This window comes from Anas platyrhynchos, chromosome 8, assembly GCF_047663525.1.
Source record: "Anas platyrhynchos isolate ZD024472 breed Pekin duck chromosome 8, IASCAAS_PekinDuck_T2T, whole genome shotgun sequence".
Taxonomy (NCBI): domain Eukaryota; kingdom Metazoa; phylum Chordata; class Aves; order Anseriformes; family Anatidae; genus Anas; species Anas platyrhynchos.
This window is the reverse complement of record NC_092594.1, coordinates 15,771,191-15,790,435: the sequence shown is the minus strand read 5'-3', so window position 1 is coordinate 15,790,435 and position 19,245 is coordinate 15,771,191. Positions and strand designations below refer to the sequence as shown.

Sequence of the window (19,245 nt, the reverse complement as noted above, 5' to 3'; positions counted from 1 at the left end):
TGCTACCAGTATGGCCAAATTTCTGTTTTGACAGCTACTCCACAACATGTTTTTTTTCCAGCAAAATGCATAGCCCTTGAAATAAATCAAAGCACAAGCCTTTCACCATACTATAAAGAACAAAATACATCTTAATACTGTGTAATAGAATAATACACAAACCTCTATCTTGATTCTCCCCCACCCCAACACCTTTAATCTGGTAATTTATCAAATTCACTTACAGCTTTACATTGATGTGATACCATCCTAAATGTAAGTCACACATAAATCATTACCTATAAAACCAAGATACATTTTATGACAAGTGGTTTTACAAACTTGGTGAAAATGGTCTAAAATCATTAAGGTTTTGATCAAGAAAAATAGAAAGACTGTGATACACAGTATGCTAGCTTTAAGTTGCTCTAGTTCTACACTAAATGCCTTTTTGGCTGATTTAAGAAAAACACATTTTTCACTCACACTGGACTATCAAGTTTTGTTCAAATTTGATCTCGACATTCACCATTCTCCCTGCCTATTCAATATCCACCTTTCTTTTCTTCATTCCACTAATTCACATTTCAGTAGCAATAGAAATTAGAACTGTTTTTTCAAAACAACAACAACAAAAACAACAATACAAACGTATTGTTTTTAATTCTTTAGCAAAATTCCTTTTCCTCTTTTACCCACCCAAGCATGCACAGAGGAAAATAAAAGGAGAATGGAATAACTTCAAATTGACATTATTATGGAACAGGAAAATTGTGTTGTAGAAAGTTATTAAAAGTGAGAATGTCATGGTACAACAGGAATCATCAGGCTATCACTTAAACTATAAACACTTTAAACAGATGAAGTTTAGAGTACAATTTTAAGCTCAGAAATGCCTCTTGAAAAAGAAAACCTTTCCCTTTTCCTAAGCAATGCTGCCTCAATGAAATACTAATGTAGGGAACACTTGTACAGAGCTATCTCCTCATCCATGGCTTACCTGATCAATTTTGTAGACAGATTTCATGTCCTTTTTTTTTTTTTTTTTGAAACAAATCTTATCCTTCCAGCCACTGCAATGACTCAAGCGTATCCTTTCAGCAGGAGAGTGCAGTTTATTTCTTTAGTCAAAATTTTATCCTGTCAATATATGCAATATATATAAAGCACCAACAAATAAAATAATTTGTTTCATATCCGGCTTTTCAAATGTTTTCTGGATACAGTACATTCTCATCATACAGGCCTGCAAGATCAAATGACCTCACAGTTCAATGCAGTCTAACTACAGGCAAAGTGAAACCAACACCTTTTACCAGTTTTAAATGTCTTCCAAACAATTTGAGTCTTTTTACTTCTTTTACTTTATTTCTTGTCCAAGCCTTCCAGGAGAAAACTGGAAGGAAGTTTTCTAAATTAATTTACATATGCTATACACTAATAATGGTTGAATAATTGAAGAAGTACTACATATTGTTGCAATGGCCTGTTACTATCCTTATAAGAATGGTTTAACTTTTCACGGTTCACACTGAGTAGCACTAAGAGGGTAGGAGGCTATGCAAACTCTGCTCCCTTCGGTTCACAGAGGACAGGTCAAGCATCTTCCAGGACAATGTTATGAACAAGAATCTTCCCACATGCTTTTTCTTATACAATTACATTTTCTTATGTGACTAAATTTTCCTCTTACTTCCCAAGGTGAATTAAAAAGCATTGCTTTAAAGGCAACTTCAACATACCATATAACAGCATTAAATTATATCCAAGAACACTAACTCCCTGAGACAATGCTGTACTTTCTTTCTAAGACAAAATGACAATGCATATACTCAGAGTCATAAGACTGATGACCTTCAATACATATCTTAGTTACCTTATCCGATAATAAAAATACCACAGGAAGAAAGTTTGCCAAAATAAAAATGGGAATATTTATTATCTTTTCTACTAAAGCAATGCAGATCTTTTGAGATTATACATCGGTCTTTGCAAATGTTTCTACAGCTGAATTCATAATTTTCAACTTTGTAAAAAAATTAGACATGGACTTCTTAGAAACAAAGACACAGGGCATGTCGCTGAACATCTGGATAGTTGGGATGAGCTCAGAACAACTGTTAGTAGGGATGAGCAAAGGAAGCTCATGCTTATGCTTAAATTCCGGCATTCGCATCATCATAAACTTACGTGGGACAAAATGGGTACATTTTCCTTATGCGTTTTAGGCTCACTTCTCAAGCTTTCAGAAATCAGACTTTTAAATACTGAGTTTGATGAAGAGAACCTAAACATTACTTAGTAGCCCTACATGCACATGATGCAAGGGGAGGAAAAAAAATTGACCTGTGCATACAGTACAAGACAAACTGTAACAATTGTCAAACGTGCGCTGGACAAAATTTAGAGTTTATGAAAAGTTTTATTTGTTGTCATGAAAATAGTTTCAGAAGCACATAATTATATGTATTGTGCAGTCATCTTCACTTGGCCTCCTGAACTTTCTTGGCATTCTGTTTTTCTTTCGCCTAGAAAGCAAAGGGAGATACCGTTAAACTCTGATAAGACAGATCTACCTTCTATAGCTTTGACTGACATTCTATTCTAGAATATTCTAGAATGTCTATTCTAGACATTCTATTACTGAACCTTCAGCACAGAATGTTGTAGAAAGAGACGTTCAAAATGTGCATTCAGATGCTTCAGAGGTATCCTACTGCTGGTTTACTACTAATAACATTTTATGTATAACAGCATGTAAGGACACATACAGGCATAAGTTTATATAATACAAAAGATACTGTAAAGTTACATAATTCCTGGGGGTGTGGAAGCACTTCTTTTTAAAACAGGAATTTTAACTTCCAATTTTCCTACCTCCACTCATTTCTTTTAGCTTACAAATAACTCTTACTAGTGAAAATATTTTACTTCTCAGACAAAACTTAGATTCAGATACAGATTATCTGGAAAATATTAACAGGTGAATTCAAGATTAAAGGAAGATTTGTTCCAAGAAATGTAATCTAAGTGAATATAATTCCTCTAGATGTCTGCAATTCAGCATCAAGTTGGGTGGGACTGTTTGTCTGGCCTGAGAGCAGGAAGGCTCTGCAGAGGGATCAGGACAGGTTAGATCAATGGGCCACATCAAGTTGTGTGATGCTGCATCAGCAGGGCTAAACGCTGGGGGCCATACTTGGGGCATAACAACCTCATGCAGTGGTACAGGCTTGGGGAAGTGGCTCAAAAGTTGCCTGGCAAAAAAAGAGGTGGTGGTGCTGAACGTGATTCAACAGTGTGCCCAGGTGGCCAAGAAGGCCAATGGCATCCTGGCTCGTATCAGAAATAGCGTGGCCAGCAAGATTATGGAAATGATTGTCCCACTGCACCTTGAGTACTGCGTTGAGTTTTGGGCCCCTCACTACAAGAGGGGTACTGAGCTGCTCCAGTGTGTGCACAGAAGAGCAAAGCTGGTGAAGGGCCTAGACAACAAGACGTATGAGGAGTGGCTGAGGGAACTGCGGCTGTTTAGTCTGGAGAAAAGGAAGCTTGAAGCTTTTTTTGCTCATTGCTCTTTGTAACTACCTGAAGGGAGGCTGCAGAGCAAGGAGGGTGTCAATCTCTTTTCTCAGGTGAAAAGTGATAGGATGTGAGGCAACTGCATCAAGTTACATGAGAGGAGATTTAGACTGAATATCAGGAAGACTTTCTTCATGGAAAGGTTGATTAGGCTTTAGAACAAGCTGCCCAGGGAGGTATTAGAGTTGCTGTTCCTAGAGGTATTTAAGAGACCTGTGGATATGGTGCTTAGGGACATGGCTTAACGGTGGACTTGATGATCTCAAAGGTCTTTTCCAACCTAAATGATTCTGATTCTATTCTATGGGCATCAAGAAAACACAGATAGTTCCTAAGAGTGTTCATTGTCTCTCCCCTCCTCCTCAACTATATATCAGAACATCATAAAACCAGAGTAAAGTTACTGTTATAAACCACTACTCTACAAACGTACTCTAAGTACATTTAGCTAAATGAATATACTCATTAAATAATATTTAGCTCTTTTTTTCAAGTTAATAATATACAGATCTTTTCTGATGTGAGTTGAAAATGAGGGATACTGTCTACTGCACATCAATAGATATACAAGCTAGTACAATAATCTAATTACAATTTAAATACTTAAATAGCCATATTGCTATAAATATACTTTAACAACCTTGTCAAGGTGACAGACACTTTAAAAAACATGCTTTAACATTGATTTGCTATTAGGGTTTATAATAATGGCTAGATACTATACAAAGGGCAAAGCAATGAGCCAGTGAATTGGTACCGGGATGAAGACAGTAACAATTTTCAAGTCTTCTGAATTACCAGAGTTCCGTGCTAAGGTTGCCATCTAGCGTTGACAGCTAAATAAATCACCAGAACAGCTTTAAAGACTCCCGCTTGGCAAAAGGGATCAGCCTTGTACCTAGGTATCTGTACACGTATACTCTTATTTTCAGTTCAGAAAGGAATGTTAAGGTAGCATGGCAGAACTTCTACTACATAACTGAGGTTCCACACCACAGCCTTAATAGGAATTTTAATTTTCAGCGTAGAAAAATCCAAAATCATGCTTGTACCATAGATTTTATGTGCTGTAACATGACCTTTACCTGATACTGGATTGCCTCTTCCTTTATCACCATCAGAAAACTTCATTTATGTTATCAAAGAGGAGACTGAACACTTTTATGCAAAAGCATGCTCTATCTCAAATCTCTGTTAGAATTCTACCTTCAGAATCACAAGGGACTATCAGATAAACCAGCAATGTATTTCAACGTAACAGTTTCAATAAATGAACCCATGCCATTTATACTGTCCTAAACAATTGACTGCATTTTAAAGAAGAAGGTATAAAAAATTACAGCAATACATTGGTTTGTTTGTTATAAATCAACTAAAAAATACTCACTTTTTCTACTAATGGTATTAACTGTTGGTGTTCTGCTAAAGTCTTCAATAATTCCATGATGAAAGGTAAGTAGTTATGTTTTCTTCTAATATTTTCAATCTAAAAATTAATTTAAAACATTAACAGAATTATTACATGGTCATTATGTAAGCAAATTCACTATGCTTAAAATAACCTTTTAAAGTGAGAAATACACAAAGAATTGACAAAACAGAACTACAGAGAATGCAAACTGACTTGTAAGCCTTATGGGCAAAGGAAGCAAGCTGGTAAGTAACAGGTAAATTCAGGATTGGCAGGTGAATTTATGTAAAATATTTAGCACGTTGTCTTTCTAATATCCATCCAATTCCCTCAAATTAATTGCAACAGACTCCCATAGACATAACAGCTAGCTTTCTCTTGCATTTTTCCCATACTTTGATCAAAAAGCAAAAGCTACATACCTTATATCTTTTTAATTTTTGGTTTTCTTCTTCAATTAACATCTGGTATTTTGCAACCTCTGACTGTATAGAACTTAACATGTTACTGCTTTGATCTGTATCCATAGGCTCCTCCTTCCACAAAACAGAAAGTGTTAAACAAAGTTAGTGCAAAAAAGTCCCAAAGTGCCTTTTGAGTATTTCTATTACAGAAAGATTCAGTTTTGCTTACAGTTAAGGAATTTCTGCAGTTAATTTTAAGTGTATTATTTTTTTTTAATTAGGAAAATAACGGTTCAGTTACCACAGTTACCATATTAGCCAGGACAGAGAGCCATATTCTGTGGCCATCCTGTACTGAGTGCTCAAATTAGCTCACTCAGGTGATCCCTGGGTATTACCAAGGTATCTCCAGCACAGCATTGGACAGGTATAGTAATCCATCCCTGCTCCTATTACTTGAAAAGGAGGTGAATAAAGACAGAACTGTCACCAAAGAACTACTACACTACCTTAAATACCATGACCTACCTCTGCAAGTTGCCGCTGTAATTCTGCAATTCTCTGTTCATATATCATCTTTCTGTCAGACACAATAGCCATCAAATTAAACCTTATCTCGCCTTCACTGTATCTAAATAAAAAACAAACAAACAAACCAAAATTAGTCTCAAATCAAAAAGCCTCCTCCAGGATTTCCTTCCATTATAAGGGAATACATTTTTGGAGGGCTGGGGAGGGAACATAAAGAGTTCTATTAATTTAAGTTGTGCTATGGATCCGATCCTGCCATGAAATAAAATCAGACCTCAGATTAGCACTACCCAAACCTACCCTAATAACCTGTTCTTCCAAGATACTACTGTTCCTGCCTGTGGTCAAAAAAAAAATAAATTATTTGAAACTGTATTCAGAAAAGAAAGGCACCAGGAAAAAAAAAAAAGATATGGCTGACAACGAAATTTGTACAAGACTGCTGCATGCAATAGTTTTTATTTCCTTCTTACTGTTACATTTTAGACAGTAACATTCCCATATGATGTGAAAAGTACATTCAACAGTTAGATTAACAGTCCTTCCGGAGTTTAAATTCTCCAAATGGGGTGTGGCAGTCATATTTTGCTTACCACATAAAAGTCTCCAAGTTAAAGATTTTCAAAATTATTTTCTAAAACCAACATAACATTTTAACATGTTTAGGGCTGTAACTTGTGTTCAGAGCTAGGAAGCTGGGAAACTTCTGTAGTGCCTTTTTCTGGCTGAAATTTCCAAAATAACCAACATACGTAAGGAAAGTTTGTTTTCTATAAATACCAGATGTATGAATATATTTATTATCTGGTATTTTGAATTAAAAGTGCATGCCCAAACTTTATCCATGGTAATGGCACTGAGTTTTTCAGTTGTGAAGACCCATAGGTGTCTAACAGTTAAACTTGCTCGCACTTTTTCAGAGTACTAGCAGCATCTCTCTTCACTACAGATACCTACTTTGATTAATCATACGGGAACACAGCGTATTTGAGACTTAATCTATTCATCACATTTGGCTCATGTTGGGCAATAGGTTCTGAAGTCACGCTGTGATACGCGCATAAAATGATGCACAAGCTTCATTCCTTAGAAATTCAGTTGAAAGCCTTTAATTGAAGGAAATCAAGAATAAGGATATATTTTTTAAAAATATATAAGGAGCCGTATTTTAAAAGCATCATGATCATTTACTTTTGTATACGTTTCTCTATGACAGGTCGTACAGCACTTATCCAGTCATCTTGATTGCACGCACCTAGAAAAAATAAAAAAATAAAAATGACTTCTTCAAAGCTTATTGAAGATTCAGAACTTGTATAATTCTGGATTATGCAGCAGTTTCAGACAGAATATGTAATAGGTTCTTCCTAGGCAAGAATCTTCCTAGGCAACTGCAGTCTCAAGTTGATCACATGATCTTTTGGGGAAGTGGATTTACACTTTTTTGAATAGCTGTATTTAGATAACTTCCCAAAACAATAGAACAAAACTCAGTTTTAATAGCAAAAGCATCTAACATTTACCATGGTGATAAAGAACAGAAGAAAATTCTAATTTCAATGAGAACACAAACCAGTGTAACTGCACAATAAAGGCCACAGTTTTTTAACTGGTTGGAAATCTGTAAAAAAGGATGGACTCTTCAGAGGAAGAGCACAGCATATCATACCTTTAATAAATCTTCATATCCTATGAGAGTGTAAGAGATAAGGAAGTAAAGGAGACTATTGATTTTCTTATTCCCTGTCATAAATAATTATTTTCCAATAAAAGTTCTGCTTTTTCATTAGGCCTACAAATGTGACCAATTGTTCCAAAGAACATAAAAGAGCACAGAAAAAGGAAAAAAGTAATGGTAATCATAGCCATTCTATTTAGGTGAAATAAAGAGTTAACACTGCTTATGGAATACTATGTTAAAAAGACAAACAGAAAAAAATAAATAAAAGGATATATGATTGATAACTTAGACTCCTGTTTCTCTTGCAACCAACTAAAGATTCTCAAGAGTCTGTTTAGACTAACTAAAGGTTAATTTCATAAATTGATAATGTCTTTCTAGCAATTTCAGGACCGTACAATAAATGAAAAAGCTTGTATGATCTTGTGACCATAACAGTTACGCTGTTGATAGATGTGCTGGTTGTAGTCAGCAGCCAGACTGAAGGTGATATTTAGCAGAAAGCCATTACTCAGTCTAAAAATAAATAAAATCGTCAAGCACATTGAGAAAAGATGTTGGAAACAGAGTTTGGAACACTCTGGCTTATACCAGAGTCAAAAGAAAGTGCAGAAACATGGTAGGACTGTAACTTTTCAAGATACAAGATGTTACACATACCACAAGTTAAGGAAGACTACAAGACATGAAACAGGAACTCTAACAGAGAATAAAAATAAGCTATGAGCAGCTATTCTCTCTGATATATTTTGGAAAATATTTGCTACCTATGGAGAAAGTGGGCACGGTCTAAGTGTCAGCTGCATAATGTACAACTACATGGGGTCAGCTGTATTTCCGCAAAAACGAACAATAAAATAAAGGGATACGTTACAATTAACCTGTAAAAAATTAGCTTTCAAAACATGACATGGGAATTGTCTTGGGTGACAATACCACAAACAAAAGATAACACTGAGAATAAGGGGAACCACGCATTAATTGTAATGAAAGCAAAAAGCATTACATGGTTTTAACTTTTTTTTTTTTTTTTTTTTGAGACAAAGCTGAAAACAACTTATTTCCTCACATAAGAAAAGCAAATAACCAGCAGTATATTATCGGTGCTTCTCAATTTGCAACAAAACTATTAATTATTAGAAATCCACAGGATTGCATAGGCTTTTCATTTGATTACTGGATGAAAGGAGAGAGAATCAGAAACCCAGTGGAAGCAGGAAGAAAAATGGATTTTCAGATTAACAAAAATAAAACAATATGAATTTCTGCAAAGTATGTGACTGAGTTGTACATTAAGAAAATCTCTATATTTTTTTAAATAAATAAATTAATTTGATCCTAGAACATATATACAACCAAATTGTTCCACCAAGTTATTGTTAAAAGGAAGGATGTTCAGAAAAGATGAAATATTACCTAAATCAATTGGTCCTTCCCTTAATCCATCTAGTTCATATAGCCGTCCATTAACAGGAACATAGCTTACAAAGTGAAACGCATCTTCTTCTTTTGCTGAAGACTTTGCATCAAATTCAAACATCTGTTGTCTGCAAAGAAAATGAAAGAGAAAAAAAAAAGATCTGAGATTAAAAAGAACTTGCCTGAATTCTGCCTAGCTGGAAAACATGTAAAAGATTTGCTACCTGGCAAAACTGTTGTGCACTTGCCGAATCACTTCTGAGTTGCTTAGTGCCAAACCTTTCATCTGAAATTAAATAAAGAAGTTAAATTGTAAGTCAATATATATACAACACTGATACTTAAAATATAGAAAATAGTAAGCACTTACCGCAGCATCAAAACTTTGTGAAAATTCTTTAAATTCTGACAAAGTCTCTCCTAGATGGATGTCTTGATGAGCGCAATTTAATAGCACACTCACTATGGCTTGAGTAGCACAAGCATTATTTATTACCTACAAAAAAGTGCAAGCGTTGAGAATTTGCTCAGTAATGGTGACAAAAATATAGTTCAAATTAGGTAACACGTTTGGATACACACACTGTCCTCGCTTATTCATGTTACTATTTCCCTCTCAAACAAGACAACAAATCTAGCTGAGTAACCACAGGAACAACTTTGCTGTAGAAGACCAATGAAATGAACACTGAATGATGTATACTAGTCACTGATTAAACTAGTGTTTCACACCTCTGTTAGAAACTGTGTCATTCTACTGACTACCTCCCTTTTTGTCCATTAATAAAGGACAAAACAACAAACAACTATGGAAATAACACAAACTAGGAACCCTCTGATTTTAATGGAATGACCAGTAAAACACTACTCATGGCAAGCTGTCCAAACTATATTAAATCTAGTGTTAAAAAACAAGAGTCATCCTCCCAAACAGGATGCCATTCAAATAGTTCAAATAATCAGTATTCCTAACAGGATTAGAAGCACTCACAGAATATTCATTTGGGCAATGAAGCACATAACCAGATCTGGAATGTTTTTCTTAAAAGGTTATGGTGGACAAAACGTATCAAATTTTGCTGAATGCCATATGAAATATAGATACCACACACACAAAAAAAATAATTTCATAATTGTTTCTTACTTTCCAGTGTACCTATCCTTTTCAACATAATACTTAAGTTACTATTGCGTGACTGTTCCTTAGACTTGAGCTAAATATTCAATTTTTAGAAATATAAACAAACTCCTTCACATTACAGTTGTGCCTTTAATAGTTTTAAAATCATATCCACACTAATATGTATATAGCATTTAAAGAACATAAATGAGACCATAATACCAGAAGGACTTCAAATCAGCAGTTTTTTCCCCAGTGAGCTGAGAAAAATAATGTATTTTCAACCTGTGAGACTATTTTTCAATTGAAAATGGTACTTAAACCTTCAGACTGGGAGAAAGAATGTTGCTTTTGTTTAAAAAAAAAAAAAAAAAAAAAAAAAAAAAAAGAAAATAATTTCAGGACTGAATACGAAACCACTTCCAACAAGAAAAAAGGGCTGCAGGGCGGAAGAATGAACAATTTTTTTCACGATCAAAACCATCAAATTCTCCTCACTGAATGTAAAGAGTTGTCAAAAGCAGGCAGAAGTATCTGGCCATATTTGCTTTTCTTTAATTCTCTTTATTTAAATTTTGTCAATCAGTGTTGTCCTTTGCATTGCCATTCCCACTCCAGAAACCTCCTCAGAGACATCACTTGTTTCTCTTGATCTTTTATGAAATCCTACTGTGTTAACACTATATGCCATATCAGACAGTTATTTTTTTATAGTTCATGACATTCTTCATTCATACTATGTCTTTCTAGTGCAGATCATAAAGTAATAACAAAACACTTAGTTTAAGAAAAATACAATCTGGTTGTCTTAAATTTCAACCAAGGGAGTCAGCTGTACATGCAGCACCTGAAACGACTTAAATGGATTGCAGGTAGGCAAGCTAAAGGCTGCATTGCACAATTAGGAAAGAAAGAGCATGGAAGGAAAATCAGTTGAGGGTAGTGAGATAACAAACAGCAGCAGAAAAAATGAATAACACAGACCAATAGAATGAAATAATTTGAAATCAACAAACTGTAACACATAAAGGGAACCAAGAATGAAAGATTCTCTGCTGTGTGACTACGGAGTGGTATCAGACACTGTTGGAAGAGTACTAGGTTGAAAACAGGAGGATCTGAAATGGATTAGAGCAGGCTGGCCTGAAGCAGTGGTACAAACATTGAGGAAACTTAACTGACACAGGAAGAAGGCAGGGAGGACAGCAGAGACCCCATGCAGTGAAGCGCGTGCTATTAAAATGAAGGTACACTTGAGCAAACTTCAGCTGCAGAATAACTCACACAGAATATTAACAGCAGAGAGCACACCATGTGATGATAATTCTCACTGAAAAATCAAGATAGAATGATGAGTTGCTCTGGCAGACTGCTAACCCAACAGTGAATTCAGAAAGGGAAGGGAAAGTAAAAGAGACATTTCGAGTCTAGAGGCAGATCCGCACAGAAGCTGGACCAGCTGGATACAGGAGCTTGAACTAACAGCAAAAACACAAGGGAAAAAAAATAAACTCAGCATGGATTTGTGGTCTTACACTGAAAGGCAAATATTGGACATTTTTGTATTCCAAGTGCAGTATGGAAGAAGTCTGATTAAGTGTACAAGAACCATCTTAAACTATCTTGTCTCACTGCTAGAAAGCAATACAGAACAAATGCAGATCTTAGACCAGTGCTAACGAAATGGAAACAAATTACGGAACTAGAAATACTCCCGAAAATGTGAGGCAAAAGGGAAGGAAAAAGCAGTAAAAAGAGAGTGCTCCAGCAGAGCAACAGAGGGAAGGGCAGGTGATTGATCTAAAAGGACAGCGTGGTGCTGGAGCCAGATGAGGGAGAAGGACCTGGTGGAAGGAGGAGGTGCTCAGCTAGCAGCAGCCCACAGGCAGGGCCAAGTACACTGACCAAGGAGGCGACTGTGGTACCAAAGGTAGATGAGTGCAAGGCTTACTTATTACGCAGCTCAGCATCCTGTCACGGCATGCAGCCAGTCCAACACTGCTGTACATGCAAGCTATTAAGTCCTTTTAGAGAGAAATGGTCAGGATGCCCATCTACCCCAACTTCTAACTTAACTCTGTTACTTTCAGACAGCATGACAATACACACAGGTTGTCCTAGAAAAAAATCTTTTCAGCATAATAGTTTGAATTGAAGAAATTATGGGGGATTTTCTGCATTTGTCCAGAAATCTCCAAACTTGCTGTATATTTCTGTCCAGTAAGTCCTGGAGCATTTGAACACTGATTTGACCAATATTCAAGGATTCTGACTTAAAGCAGACATCCATATTTGAAAGATTTTGCTGTTGGAAGCTACAAGCTCCATTTAATAATATTTGAAAACAAAATGAAAAGTAAACAAACACAAACCAACCACCAATACATATGCACTAGCGAGATGCAGAAGCCAGACTCAACACCCTGAGAATACTGCTGCACTGCCAAGTGACACTTAGCTGAAAAGAAGCCATTGCAAGGAGCTGCTTGACAAGGCTATTTTGTCACGCTCTCCCATTAAGGTTCACAACTCCATAAGCAGACACCTTTCCCTAGGAATTCAGCTCAAGTTTCTGGGTCAACTTAAGGTTGTAGTACTTTGAGTCCTCAAATTACATCCTCCATCCGATGGATCACCTAGTTTGTTTTTCAAACAAAACTTCTAAACAGCTCTGTGCTGTAACTACTAATACAAATAGCAAACCTCAAGGGTCTACATGCTAAGCATCAAAGCATTGTAAAACAGTTGGCTTTACAAAGCCCAATGGCACAAAATTAGCATTGAAACTTATTAATGTTTAAAACTCCTATCTAACTTAAGTAAGCCATCATTTGGTAAAAAAAAAATAAAATACAATCTTCCTGTCATTATGTTCCATTACTAAAAATCTTTCTGATTTTTATCAGGTGTGTATCCAAGTTCATTCAACTTCTTATGACTTTATCTGGTATTTCACGTTTTGCTTTAGCATGGGTGTCTGGTCAATTTTAATGTTACCTAACCTGAAAATGTCAAAAAAAAAAGTTTGAAATCAACTGAAGTATTTGAAAAAAAACACAATATTTAATGTGCTCTAATTAGGGGCACAAAGATAACAGTATCATTTATTACACTAGCAAGATTTTGTTTCTGAAGATACAGACTTTTTTCCTGATTAATAATGTTATTGTTTTATTATCACAATTGTAATGTTCTATCATCACAATGCAACACAATAAATACATGGCACAAATTAAATGCATTATATCAATACTTCAGTAATAAAAATTGAAAGGGTTATTAAAATAATAATAAAAAAGTAGGCAAGTCTACAGCTACAGCTTTCTTTTCTGTCAAAAGATGCTTCCACTTCCACAGCGGTCAGCACAGAGTACAGCTATTCAAAACGGTGCTAAAGACAGCTGAATGCATGGAGTGGTACAACCACGTAACTGCTGCATGTAAAAATAATGGCAAGGGCCTACTGAAACAACACAGAAATCAGGAAATTCAGAGTTAAGGCTGGAATTGTATCCTTAACTCACCTCATTGTGCCTAGGTATCCTAGCTCAAAGGGCAATTCATCCAGAGTTCTGTGGCCCCAAAAAGAGGGCCAAATCATACCTAGGCATAACAGGGAGGCCAAATTTAAGATGAGTGCACGTAAAACTGACCAATAAAAGAAAAAAAAAAAGCCTTTAATATGCATGCAGATTTGACAGACTTTAAAATTAAACTCCTCCCCCCTCCCCAAGCATACTCATGATTTAACCTTGTTCAAGATCAAATCGCCATTTAAAATTCAGCTACAACATCATCATGAAAGTGGGTAGGAGCAAAATACGAGCATGCAAAAGCTTATAAAAATCAGGTTTCCTAACACAATTTGAAAGTTGTTTTGCTGGATGGGGTATAGGAGTTGTAGCCTTTTATATCTAAAGTTTCTTGCCAAATAATTTTCAACATATAATATCCAATTAATACTGAACAGAAATGGAGCTACACTATTGATATCGTTTCTTTCCAATACTGAATTGTTGTTGCATATTAACAACTTAGTCTTGCTCTTAGAGGATTCAGAACTTCATTTTAGAACTTCTCTGCAGTAGGATGTATTATACCCAATCTTTAGATGATAACATTTAAAAGAAGAAAACGCATCGAAATGGGAAAAAAGGCACTCAACGAACTTAATGAGATTTTTATTGCCCCAGTGTCACGTCAGCTTTGATGAAACGAACAGGCTGGTAATCTTAAAAGTCATACAAGTCTTGCTAACCCAAACATGAATTCTATTTGTCCTGGGCTTACATCCTATAAATGAACATATGGTTATCTTATTGATCACATTTTTTTTTTAGATGCTAAAAATAATAATAATAATAATAATAATAATAATAATAAAAAGGTTCTTGCAAGATAACGCCCCTACCCTCCTCAAAGCCACCATACGATTGGCCTTAAATATGTAAGGGGAAACTAAACAAAGAAGGGACATGAACCCTGCTGCATGATAGCTGGGAGAAGTTGCTATTTTACAATAGAAATCTTAAACAGCAATGTTTGTCTTCCCTTCTGCTCCTGGGTGACTCAGCAAGATTCACAGACTGTGGTTTCAAGAAATACAGTAACATCACCTCTACCATAAGAGAAGCTCTTGTTCCCACTCACCTTTTACCAGCTTTGGCCTATACAAACTCTCATTGTGAGACTAAATAAATACGTCTGACAATGTGGCAGCAGACTAACCCAGAAAAATAAGCACAGGAAACCTACAGAAAACTGCTTGCTAACGATCTGCACCGGCTCATGGAAGTTCAGTGAGCATCTGAGCCATGGCAAGAGAAGAAGAGAACCATGCAGCCAAAAGGAGGCAGGCTGGGAAGACCAAGACTTCCATATCATAATCAGTAGCAAATATGCACATCAGCCACTTACTTGAGAAAACACTTATTAATCCTCAAAACACAGCTCATTGAGTTAAAACTCTCACCTTGGAGAAGTCAGCCTTAGTTAAAGCCTAGAAAGAATAACCTAAAGTGGTGCCTATCATGCCAATCAAGCTGTAAAGACAAAGGTAAACTACTGCTGATCACTGTATCCAAGAACGATGGACACTGCTTGGCAGGACTCAAGAGCTGCAGCAGGGGAAGAATCAAGAAATAGTATTAAAATAGCCCAAGGAATAAAGTCAGCCACAACAGCATGAAACAGTAAGGTAAAAGGATTATAAGAGAAACTAATTAAAGACTATTATCTGCATAACAGAAGCACATATACAGAGTAGTCAGGTGAGCTATGAATATACCTTCTGATTCCATTGCTTTCCACATTTCTGTTTCTAGCTAGGAGTTCGTGGACAATTCTTTATATCCTGAAATTTACATAGGAAGCACTTCTGCATTTGTGGAAAAAGACGTGAGTGTGTGAGGCTTCTCAGAAAGCCTAATGGTTTGCCCTTTGATATGCATGCTTTGTGTTTAAAACATATAGCGCTATCATTCTTGTTTGAACAGTTTCAATTATATCTTGAAAAAAGTTTTTAAAAAATATTACACACTTCTGCTTTCATTCCGGTTATTTTCTCTCGATTTTTTTTTGCTTGTAAACAGTACACCAATATGCAGAGCAGCCTGTCAAAGGTAACACAGAATTTCAGTACTACGCTGTATTTAATAAAATGCAATGGATTGCATTGGCAAAAATAATCAACTCAATTTCAACTTTCTGATTTAAATACTTCAAACTTAAAATTTACAGACCAAATCCGTCTGTAAAGTCTTAAAGAAAAGCATTATCCCTGGAAACATATTGACCTGACTGCAGAGTATTTGATAAACTCAAGAGACAAGAACTGGAGTGAAAAACATTTTTTCCTATGATTTGTTGAAAGTGGTTTCAAAAAAAGAACAACAAAGACAAACAAACCAAAAACAACCAACACATCAATAAAAAAGCTAACTACAAAACAAGCCTTGCTCCTTCTGTCAAAAACTAAACGATTCTTTATGGTACAGAAGAGTTGCTTGCTCTTATCTATTTGTCAGCCCTCTCCTATACAAATTTTACTTTTTCTATACCTGATAATATTTTTGTTTGACTTGATTAGCAAAGCAAATCTGATTGATCTGTCATCTTATACACTGTTTCTTGTCCCACAGGACTTGTTGCAAGTTATTCCACCTTGCAAAATGTTAATTTCTGCTTTCATTTTAACAAAATGCTAGTTTACCTTTCAGCATTAAAAGCTCTGTTTCATGACACATCTAACAAAAATACTGAACTTGCCGTACCTGTTTAGCAAAAAATATTGTATCCAGTCTGGAATCCTGAACAACAGAACCTGCTGGTTCCTCTCCAGGCTGCCACTTGAATAGGAAAATGAGCCCGTGTACTGGCCTAAAAAATAAAATTGATAGGAATAAAAACAACTGTTTTGAGGAAAAGCATCAAAGCCAGAAACGCATACTATAATTGAACCATATGCTGTTGCAGTAATTGTTAATTATTTCTTTCTGAACACTAGGAGCTGACACTGGAAATTTTGGACCTGTTCTTTTAATTAGGCAGAACATACTTCAGACTTCTTTCCACGTATGCTAAACAATTGTAGTCTGAATTGGCATTTAGTAGTTTTCATAAGTCAGGACCAGTTTTTCTGGTCACTATAATAATTGCACAACGTCCTTTTGAATTTATTAGTGATTGGGAAATATTTTGATAGCTATTTACCAATCGCATATATGAGCTGGAACTAAAGTTTTGATACTCATTTTAGGCTTACATAAAATATTCAAAGAAGAGAGCAGCTCTTGTGAAACTTCACACTTTAACATATCACTCCAAGAAGACACTTTTCTCCTCTACTAAAACCATGTCTTGCTATTCAGACTACTCGTCTTGCACTGAAAATAGCTTTTACTGCATGTGGCACTGCATTCAGTACCCACAGCTACATTAAAGCAAAAACTTATTCATCGTATCAGTTCGAAATTGAGGTTATCTCCACAAAGGTGCCACAAAAGGTTTGTTTGCAAGAAGTGAACATGCAACTGTGCTGCATAAGAAACTCTTCTGAACCTCTGACAGCGTTAGCAGTAGGTCTGCTGTGGGAATTTGAAAAATGCTACATGTTAATGTATTATTAAACATCTTCAAGTTACAATGTTGTATCTGTAGATGGGAAGGAAGGAAGCTGGTGAGGACTCAAGATACACAACTGACAGTAAAAACAAGCAATCCTCTAACTTTATGGGCAAAACATGGAAGATTCCAATGGAGCACCAGACGAAGTGTATGGCTCAGGCAGCAAATAATCCACTACTGAAGTAACATTTCTGCCATTCAGGTGCCACTTGCAAAATACCTTTTTATATTCTTTATATATATATATATTTTTATTTTTTTTGTGAGACAAAAAGAATCTAAAATCGTACCTTCCATATTGATTGCTACCTCTCTGGAAAAATTAAATATATAAACATAGCTTAACTGCACAGCAGTAGAACGTGGCCAAGCTGGATGATTTTTTCTCTTAAAATATTGCTTGCAAACATAGATTAACACTTAACATATAATGGAGAGAATGGCAAGAGAATTACTGCTGCCAAATGAGGACAGCCATGTTACAAATGATATCAGTCATCGTCAGTTATGACACGACTATTTGCCTTCACACACAGTTCTGTGGGAAAGATGGATAACACAAGTGCCTAGCTCCAGTAAATTAACTTAAGACAGCAGATAAAACGTCATGTTATGCAGGGAAGAAGAGAGGTACGTTTTAAAAAAGCAATGACCAAAAGTTAAGCAATTTGTGAAAGGATGTAATTCAAGCCAATGACAAAGTCACCAGCAGTTTTTCACGTTCTAGTTGCTATCATCATCTCTTCCCATAAACAGAAAAGCCATCTTACATACCAGTGCATTAATAAAAGGTCATTTAATTACCAAGTACTTGATTAAATTAGGACTAGAGGGAATGGCCTCAAGTTGCACCAGGGGAGGTTCAGGTTGGGAAGGAGGAGACATTTCTCCTCAGGAAGCACAGTTAGGCGTTGGGACGGGGTGCCCAGGGAGGTGGCGGAGTCACTGTCTCTGAGGGGGTTTAAGGAAAGGTTGGACCTGGTGCTTAGGGACGTGGTTTAGTGGGAATATTGGTGGTAGAGGGACTGTAGGACCAGATGATCTTGGAGGTCGAGGTCTTTTCCAACCTTAATGATTCCATAAATCAAGATCCTAATTAACTTCTGGGGAAATTAGGAAAAAAAAAAAGAAAAAAAAAGCCACCTTCCTGAGTTCAGTACATTTCTTTTGGAGAGTTCACACGAGCATAAACTTAGAAAATCTGCATGTCAGAAAAGAAAGCTCCTTACTTCAGTTTTTCAAAATTTTCTGGCTCCAAGCTCCAAATTTCTTCAACTTGTGCTCCTCTACAACCTGAATAAGGAAAGAGAGGTTTTCTCAGGCGCTGCACTTAAAAGGCGCATAACGATTAAAAAAGGGAAGATTGATCTATTAGTTAAACAGAAACACAAGCAAAGTGGACTAGACTTCGTGAGGAAAAAAATAAACGAGATACGACAGGAATATAAATTAATGGGCAAAATCATTTTGCTTCTATCACCAAACCCCCCACAGACTGCCCCGCCGACACCACCACACACCCCCTGTGCTGCCAGAGCTATAAAACGCGCGTCTATTAAAATTTCACCTCTGAGGAGCAGAAGCAGCCCCAAAAGGCTGCCCACCCCCACGTCCCCCTTCCACCTCTCCCCTGCCCCCTGCTCCTCCGCCGGGAGGCTCCGAGCCCGAAGGGCCGGGGCTGGCCCCCCTCAGAGGCCGTCCCGCTGCCCCCTTCCCGCCTTCCCTCCCTCTTTCCCTCACCGAAGCCCTTGATGAGCTCGGTGAAGACGCCGGGGTCGCTCTCCATCAGGCACCACTCCCCGGCGCTGCTGCCTCCCGACATGGCGGCGGCTGCTCGGAGCCCTGAGGGGACGGAGCGAGCGCGCGAGGGCCGCCAGCAGCGGCACCGGCTCCGCGGCAAGGCCGAGGCGCAGCGCGGCGCTCCCTTCCCGGCAGCCCCCGCAGCCCAGCTCCGGGGCGGGGACGGGGACGGGGATGGGACGGGGCCGGGGGC

The 19,245-nt window shown here is 37.0% G+C and overlaps 1 protein-coding gene across 1 annotated transcript; it reads right to left on the bottom strand.

Annotated features, from left to right (window-relative positions):
- Positions 1–1,889: 1,889 nt before the first annotated feature.
- On the bottom strand, positions 1,890–19,227 carry UCHL5 (ubiquitin C-terminal hydrolase L5). Its single transcript, XM_027463263.3, has 11 exons — positions 18,993–19,227; positions 18,482–18,545; positions 16,400–16,505; positions 9,378–9,503; positions 9,232–9,293; positions 9,005–9,135; positions 7,099–7,162; positions 5,905–6,007; positions 5,395–5,508; positions 4,949–5,047; positions 1,890–2,507 (listed from the first exon to the last, which is right to left on the bottom strand). Exons 1-11 carry the CDS (start codon positions 19,072–19,074, stop codon positions 2,463–2,465), a joined length of 996 nt encoding a protein of 331 aa, XP_027319064.1. The 5' UTR covers positions 19,075–19,227; the 3' UTR covers positions 1,890–2,462.
- Between the last annotated feature and the right edge of the window lie 18 nt (positions 19,228–19,245).